Raw genomic sequence first — 9,138 nt, 5'->3', positions numbered from 1 at the left:
TTTTTAGCTAGATTTGTTTGTACATTTTTAATCTATTTTATGTAATTTTTTTTAGCTCATATCGATGTTGATTTGATGAATATCTTTTTGATTTTTAAACATTATCATTCGAATTTTTTATTACTTTTAAAACGTATCATTTTTTTTTTTGTAATTGATTTGTTATCGATTTATTAATTTGGGAACTTTTTATTCCTATTTAAACTAATTTCTGCAATTTTTGGTAAACTTATGGGCTCATTGTCCTTCTGCTTTGGGGTTGTCTCTTCTTATTCTCCTCTTCTGTCAGCTGGAGCCTATCATTCACATTATTGCCAGTCTGGTCTATCGTTTTCATCTGATCCTGTTTATTTTAGAGTCTTTTTCTGACGGCTACTTTCTTCTACCTCGTTCTTCATTCACTAGTTCATCTCTGCTTCTTTTTCTAATATCTATTTTTTTTCTAATCCTCCGTGTCCCTTTTTTTTTTGGTGCTCTTCCGCCTCCTCAGACACCAACTTCTCGGTCCCGGTTTCTTCAAGAACTTGCTTCTCTTCATTTCTATTACCGTCTAGCACCACTTATTTCTTCTCTTCCTTCGTCTCTTCATCTTTCTCCTCTTGCAATGGTATTGGAATCGATATTTTGGATATTTTCTCCTCAGGGACAATAACATTTCCCCTGGAAATGAGCTCCTCACCCTCCCTATGGAACGCATCACAATCGGAGAGCACTAGATTCCGATCATGACCTGTGCCGCTAAGGATGCCAATCAGGATCAGCTTATCCTTAAGCACCACCCGAATGGTTTTGCCCAGCAGCTGCTTGAGGAACTCCCTTCCCGGCGAGGCTGTGCCCAAGGTGCTGGCCTTATTGGTAAAGGATGTGGCATGGAAAACTCCCTTTTCGTTGGACATTTTAAAGCTTGGAATAAGATTTAGTATTTGATTTTAGGACTTGGCTTATTGTCCAATGGAGAAAGTGAACCCAAAAAGGTTTGGTTTGATTGAGAAACAGTTCCCGCGTAGCCTGCCTGCCTCACCCTTGCCAATTCCATGACAACACCCCAAAAGTAATCTTTTTTAGGGCAACGTCTGAAGGGATATCTGTCTGGAGATCTTTTGCTTATTCTGTTTGCTGGGACAATGGACAAAAGCGCAAGTTGGACGTGTAAAAGTCTTGGTCCCATGATCCACAACACGAATGCCTGCCACATACTGCAAGCACTCCTATCCGAGCGTCCGTTGATGTCCGTCCTTTGATGACCAAAACAAACTGAAAGCCGGCACAAGTCCGCAGTCGCCTGCCCCACAGTTCAAAGTTTTTGATGGGACTGCTACCACAATCTTTGTGGCGCGTTAAGGTAGCAGCCAACACAAGAACGAAAGGAACGAATCGCCAGGCAAAACAAAAAGAAATCAGGCACCCAAAACAGAGGCGATCTCTTTGCTGGTAAACCGTTTTATGCAGTAAGTTTTTCTGCTGCCGTCTAAATGTTTTGCTTACACTTATTCGAGGCATCAGGCGGAGGCAGTGCAATAGCCACAGAGGCAGAGCCAGCTTTACGTTCGGCACAAATCAAATTGGATTTACATTGCAGGAATGGTAAGGACGGGTCCGAACCATTTTCGATCGATCGCATTTGATATATTTGGCTTCTCGCAAGAGGCACAACAGTGATGCTGCAACATGTGGTGGTAATGGCGATGGCGTCGTCGTCTCCAGTTTTGCTTTGTTGTGCATCCGTTGGGGGGAAGCGGGTTCTGCGGAATGTTTGCTGCTGGTTGCAGCACGTTACAGTTGCAATTGACGCTGCTGCTGCTGCCTGGCTACACACCTCTTTGCCTTTGCCTTCGTCCAGTCTTTATGTCGTGTATGTGAAATATCAGCTGCTCATGTTGAGAATGTTTTCTGCTGTTGCTGCTGCCTCTTGTTGTTGCTCCCATTTTTTTTTTTTTGCTTTTGGCCAGCAGGCAAAAACTCAGTGAACGTTTTGTTTATGGAATTGGCAGCCATTGGTCAAGCGATTGCTGGTTGCCTGACTGCCTGCCGCTTGAATTTTAAATTTTAAATCGCGCCCATAAAGTAAATTATTGTGGAAAAGGCTGAGAGGAAAATGATATGCCTGGAAAAATCCAACTATTTTTTTATGCATACATTTCGCACTACGTTTTGCACACAATCAATGATTTTCGGGAACGAAATTGAATGAGTGTTAGGGCAGTCTCTGATTTGCATAGATTAAATCGAGGTGTGTTGTGGGGGGTAGATAGCTTCTGTGACAGTAAGACATGCAGTATATAGTTTTACAGAATCTTTGGCAGGGAAATACTCAGAATTCTATTGGAATCGAGTGGGGCATTTGTGAGGAGTTTCGTATGCGTCACAACTCTTATACCCGGTACTCAGTCTGTGTATACATAAGTACATATGTATGTACATGCATATTCATTTATATGGATGTATATTTGTATATACGTACATATGTACACATATGTACATAGTACTTATGTACATACCCTGCAGTACGGGTCATCGATGTGGAAGCGACGACACATCGAAGCCATCTTCATTTACCCATCTGACATAAGCGATGATTTTTCATACAACAAACTGATGTCCTTAACACGGAGATGTCCTATTAGCAAAAGCGATGACGTGTCATCGAGGGCACACCGATTTATAAGTGATGAATTTCCCTAAAAAGAAAGACATTAATAAGTAAAAGTTTAATGTGAGAAAAAAAACGTGGTCAAATTGAGTATAAAAAAGTTTCATATCTTTTTATTTATAAAATTTGAGGCTTACATTCAGTTTTTTTCTGTGTTTTTCAAGGAACCTTTTAGTTAATCTGCTGTTAGTATTTCCGTAAGCCCGAATAGTTTTTTTTGAGTGCTCTTCAACTAAATCACCTTTGAAATGAAATGAATTAATTAACATTTGTTATACCATGTACTCGAAGAGTGAATAGGGTATATTTTATTTGTGCGGAATAACGGTTATATGTCGAATCGCAAACTGCGTGTTTTGTTTAACAATGACTTGTCGAATGTTGTGAAAATAACCTCTGGAGTTCCTTAATGAAGTCATTTAGGCCCGCTCCTTTTTAATTTGCTTGTGAATGACCTGCCCCAAGTTATTTTGCCCTCAGTAACTTAAATGTATGCTGATGACGTTAACATATTTGTTATTCCTTTTCCGACTGGTACTTGCATTTCCTACAACTTGACCTTGATGAATTAAGCATTTGGTGTTCGAATAACCTACTTTTCTTGAAAAATTCTAAGTGCAAACTTATGACTTTTCACCGTCGTGCACCACATTTTGTCTCCTATTCTCTAGGACACTATGTCTGGATCGAATCTCCACATCAAATGACTTAGGAGTCCTTTTCGATCACAAGCTATGTTTTAGTAGCCATATTGCTTCTATTCAGTCCAACAGTCCCACTGTCAGTCCCTCTCTGACTCGGCTATTGATGCTGATCAAGAATATATATACTTTGTGGGGTCGGAAACGTTTCCTTCTCTGCGTTACACACATCCACTTTGTGCACATATACAATATACCCTATTTACTCTTCGAGTACCGGGTATAAAACAAATTAACGCGCCATCTGACATTGACTTAACCAATTTTATTCAGAGGGCCTGCGTACCACCATTAAAAACATCCCCAGACCGTTATACATCTACCGGCATGTTTTACGGTTTGCTTCATATGATTTCCTTGAAGCCTTTTTTCGGGTTTACGCCAATAATATTCCTTCCCATATGATTAAATATGAATACATTTGGACTCATCAGACCTGATAACACATTTCCAATCATACGTGGTCAAATTGTTATGCTAATTTGAAAAGTTTCGGGTTTGCTCTAAGATTTTTTTCCGACAACGTGAAACATGCCGGTAGATTAATAATCATCTGGGGATATTTTAAATGGGTGTACGATGGCCCTCTACAACAAAATTGATAGTATTATGCGAAAAAAATCATCTTTTAGTCTTAGAAAGTTCTTGTTCCTAAATTGCGATATTATAAGTCTAGCGTCTGGTTCTTTTAGAGTCCTTGGACTTGGTGTTTCGGGACAAAATTTCGAATTTTTTCACTCTGATCACCACCGATTGCCGAAAGCCAAGTTTTTAAGCATTATTAGACTTCGCATAGACATTTTCAGTAAGCTACACAATAATATTTTAAATTTCTAGATACACATATCTATTTATTAAATTCATAAATCTGCTTCGATTATTATGAGAAATATCTTATATTATTGTTAGTTTTACCAGAATAAAAAAATATATATTAACGGCAAATCTGTAAGCATGCTGTTTATAAGAAAATTTAGATATATAAAATAAGTGGAAAGTCATTGAGTTAATGAGAGTTTTTTATTTTTCTTAACATTTGTATTTTTCTGGTATTGCCTATTTTTTAAGGATAAAGTAATTGATATAGACATTTCTCATTTCCGGGTTTTATGCAATAATTATAATTACTTGTACCATTTAATATCCCCCGAATTTTTCCTTGAAAAAATTATATCTAACATTTATCATTACCTTAGTTTAGAAAATGTGTAAATTGTATCTTTCCTTTCTCTGTTGTACATATATAATTGGTTTATTTTTATTCCTATTCCATAATTAGCAGATAATTGTTAATTTAAGTAAATAAATATATACACAAACATTGGTTAAGTTAGTTATTGGGAGTGTCTCCAGTGCTCCCCACTGTATACTGGGTATACTGCTTGTGACGCGTACGAAGCGTTTCACAAACGTCCCTACACGTTAAAAAAGGTTTTGGAATATTGAAGTATGAGGAAGTGATCTACACCTCTAAGTCTAAAACCTAATTTTCTTCTCGTGCAAAGTACTTTCAAAAGTTGCCCAATTGTAGCACAGTGTAATTGTTCCTAATCAGTCTTCAAAATAAATACGTGCCCATGTTCCAGCCAATAAGTTGGTCCTTCTTTCAAGTATTGCCCAACTTAACCTTCACTTAAGAACCTTAGATTCGTGTAAACAAATCGCCAATTTCCATCGGCTCAACCAAAAAGATTCACTGCAGAAAAATAGCCAGCAACTACCTGCCACAACTTTCACCAGGCAAGAGGCAGTATTCAGTCTCTCGCCTCGCGTTAATCCGCACTAATCCATCAGCTACACAGAGACAAAAGTGCAGCACAAAATTAGACAGACATAATGTTAGCAGCCTGATTTTTCCCGGCAACTGCATCAATGTCAAAATATTTCCCTCTTTACCGTAGCTGCTCGCCGTGAAACGTGTGCTGGCACAACAGTTGCCCATTTGCATGCCGTATCCGATTTACAAAATAAAAAGATTTTCTGAGTCGAACGAGAACAATCTGATTTATGAACTGCAGAATTTCACTTTCAGTGCAGTTCTGCATTGACCCGCAGGGCCTCTGCCAGCCTGCCTGCCTGTCCATCAAAAAAGGGATCCAGTGCCATCCTATTTAGAGTTTTTATTCTTTTGTGATGTGTTGTGTAGTCTTGCCTTTACGCCTTCACTCGTAAATCACTCAAACGCTAAGTCGGCTGACCGACCGCCTTGACACTTTCCCGTCAAGGCAATGAGCCCAATCTTTGTGCAGAGATTTCCTGTGCCTGCTACCGAAGTGAAAGTAATGTTGATATGACCCTTGGACTTTGGCCATGACTAATTTAAAGGGAATTGTATTGTGGCGTTTTGTTATTTTGGAAGGTAATTAGAATCTTTTTGGTGGAGGGTTTTGTTGGGTAAAAATTCGTAAGAGTTTGCGGATTAAAAATAATTCTAGTAGTTGGTCCCTTAGTCATCTTAGTCATATCCTTAGACTACAAGAATTTCGGACTATCTCAGATCGAAACTGTGTTAAAAATTAAAGTACATTTTGAAATGAACTCCACATCCTAAATATCTCTATAAATTGTTCCACTTATTCCACTCAAACAGAATTTCCGGTAAATATTTTCCATCATCAAACCCAAGCTTTCCCTTGCATTTTCCACCCACCTTGCACCTGTTGTTAGATATCTGCTGCCGTTGACAATACTGCTGTTCCGTGCATGTTTTTCCTGTCTGTTTGTTTGGCTTTATTTTTTGCGTGTGTCTTAAATATTTTTGACAAAAATTTGCCGGCGGTTAATTTTAATTGGATTCTGACAAAACACAGAACCGAAACAACAAAAATCAACAAAAAAAAAAATCCTTTTAATAAAATTAAATATCAAACATGGCGGTGGCGATGGCTCGATGGCTTGGTGGATGATATTTTTGTCGTATTACCGCTGACAGGAGCAGGATTTAAATTAAAAACCCGCCAAGTCCATGGGCCAAGATCAAAAGGCTTCAAAAATTTGTATTTGCCAAGAGGCAGAGAGGTGGAAGGACGCACAACCCCCCAACGCACAAACCGAAAACAGCCAAAAAACTTTAACATCGGCGGCGGCGAAACGGAAACGGAAATCGACTCGCAAAAGGTTGCAGGTGTCATGTGACAAGGTCGAGGGGTAGCAGTGGGTGATGCCGGGGCATGCCACGCGCACAAATTTGCGCGCAGATCCACGAGGAATAGGACGGGCGTAGGACTTTCCTGTGCCAATTGATTAACGCGAATCGTGTGCCTCCCCACACAAAGGAAATATACAAAAAGAAGAAGAAACAAAGTCAAATGAAAGTGCTGAAGCGGTTAAGATGCTGTAAAGGGCTAAGGGTTGGTCTGCTCCTGCAGGTAAAACGGGATTAATTTGTTGCGTCTCGCAGGCATATGGCGCCGCTCTCGCTCTCTGATTCTCCCTTTCTTTGCGAAATCCAAATAATTAGTCCCCAAGGCCAAAAAAAACAGAAATCATTAAAAAAGTTCAACGAGTTGTCTGGCCTTATTTAAAAGACAAGTAAAGAGAAGATCTAGAGGGGTTGAGTAAGCGAAAGAGACAGCGAAAGAAAAAATTGAGTCGAAAAGCCAGAAGCTGCTGCACGTGGGTTGCCATCGGTTGTCGGGTGGCAAGTGTCTGGATAGAATGGAGTTTGAGTGGGCTCCACATTGCACCAGTTACGAGAGGTGGCGTGGTTATTATTTTATAATGGGAGATTTTTGGCGATTGAAGACATAGAGAAGAAGAGAGAAAGAAGCTGTTGGTTAACGTGCTGAAAAGAAAACCCAACAGATCGATAGAAGGAAAGAATTAGTACATATGTATATGTATATATGTATGGGTAAGCGTCGGTTAGAGAACTTAGAAAAAGAGAAGAAGCGATAAAAAAAAACGGTGTTGTTAGGCGTCATTTAGTGTTGTATATAAGTAATAATAGCACCAATTAGCGTCAGTCAAAGGGATGTTTAAAAGAACATCTAGGAGAAGAGTTTTGAAGCTAGTCAGTGAGAAATAAAAATACTAGTGTTGGACATATGTCTGTGTTAACGAGAACAAAAGAATAAATCCAAAGAAGATGGAAGGCACACTACTTACGAGAAATAAGAATTGAGAAAATATAAAACAATTGAACAGCAGTGCTGGTCAATGTTTAACCAAAATTATTGGTAAACATCATTCCCAGACTGGAGTATCCTTCTGTTTTTTATGTAAAGTAGGGTAGGGGGATTTATATTACAAGTACTCGTATTCCTTTATAGTTTTTGGGTACGAGGTCGTCTTGAGGGTTGGCATAAGAGAACTATTAAAGTGTTTTATGGTGCTCGAGACAAGGCGAGCCGAACGAGCGAACGTAGTAGCGAAGGGCTGGGTCTGTGTAGAAATAAATGGCAACAGCGAGACGATGCGCTGGCCCCACCAATTGAGGTAGAGGTTAAGTAAGATTTAGAGGTTTTCCTGAGGAATTCCACCTCCTTTTAATTTTTCGGTGGTTTTCCTTGTGTTTTTTTTTATCTCTTACAGTCAGCAAAACTGAAGACTGAGGGACGACTAGCTGCAATTTGAGATACAAATTCTTGTGTCTGTGGCTGCTTATGAAAACCAAACTTTTGATGAGGATTCGGTGGGCCAGCGAATGCCAGGAAGGTGTGTGGGGGGGAGAGGGGTGGCGAACGAGAACACAAAAATGATTAAAATTCTTTTGGAATGCGAAATAAATCCACAACTGTTCTTGGCGTATGTTCATCAACAAAACAACATCTGTTTTTCCACCTATAAATGTATGACCAAAGCAGCCAGTTTCCATCTCAAAAATTCAATAACTCAGAGACACTTCAACAGAAACCAAGTAGATCATGAGAAAGCTTTTAATGTTCGTGGAAACTCTCATAATATTAAGCCCATCGCAAGGCCGAACTGGCAAGAACTGGCGGCTGGCCATGTACGATGCCTGTTTGGAACCTTTGCCCAATAAAAACCCAGATATATGGCGCGTAAGCATTCAAAAATGTATATATTAAATTCAATTCAATTTTAAAACAATTGTACAACATGTAAACTGTATAGCTACCAAAACACTGGCATCGTCAGTTTACCTATCCACCGATCTACATGAATGCCGTGTGTCCAGCCAAAGATAATTATGTCTATTTGTCGCTGAACAATTTGGTTAACACGCCTATGAATTATTTTCCTCTGCTGCCAGTGCCATTTTTACTCTGTTCGGACTACATTCATTATGCGGTTTTAGTGTTTTGTTGTGCGGAGCAAAAGGAAAAGGACATTCGAGTGTTTTGTGAGTGATTTTAGATGAACATATTTCTGGATTTTATGGACTCTTTATTGCCTATTTAGATAATCAATCCATGGTCCTGACGGTGGAGAGCAATCCAATCGATGCAATTGTCAACAAAACCAAAAAGTGTCTTGGGGACTTTACCCAGTTTAAGTTCTATCCAAATATGACTAAAGTAAGATTTTTGGAGTGCTAGAAAATATAATTTTATTTTTTATAGTAAACCACTTCTTGGAGTGTATTTTTCGTTGCCTTTTTATATCCGGTACTCGAAGAGTAAATAGGGTGTATTTGTGGGGAAAATTGGATGTATGTAACGCACAGAAGAAAATGTTTTCGACCCCATAAGGTATATATATTCTTAGTCTTAGTCTGTCTGTCCGTCCGTCTGTCCGTCCTTAAGTACTCAGAGACAGTAGGCTCACAGTGTTACAAGTGTATTTAATTTTGAATTCCACAATTTTGAAGATAAAAGAAAACTA

General features: G+C 39.1%; 1 protein-coding gene across 1 annotated transcript; it reads left to right on the top strand.

The window, feature by feature from the left end:
- The first annotated feature begins 8,199 nt into the window (after positions 1-8,199).
- On the top strand, positions 8,200-8,852 carry LOC117591057. The gene is made up of 3 exons (XM_034284157.1): positions 8,200-8,354; positions 8,452-8,656; positions 8,716-8,852. Exons 1-3 carry the CDS (start codon positions 8,217-8,219, stop codon positions 8,850-8,852), a joined length of 480 nt encoding a protein of 159 aa, XP_034140048.1. The 5' UTR covers positions 8,200-8,216.
- The last annotated feature ends 286 nt before the right edge of the window (positions 8,853-9,138 follow it).

This window comes from Drosophila guanche, unplaced genomic scaffold (assembly GCF_900245975.1).
Source record: "Drosophila guanche unplaced genomic scaffold, DGUA_6, whole genome shotgun sequence".
In the NCBI taxonomy this organism is placed as follows: domain Eukaryota; kingdom Metazoa; phylum Arthropoda; class Insecta; order Diptera; family Drosophilidae; genus Drosophila; species Drosophila guanche.
This window is presented reverse-complemented; position numbering and strand designations above follow the sequence as displayed.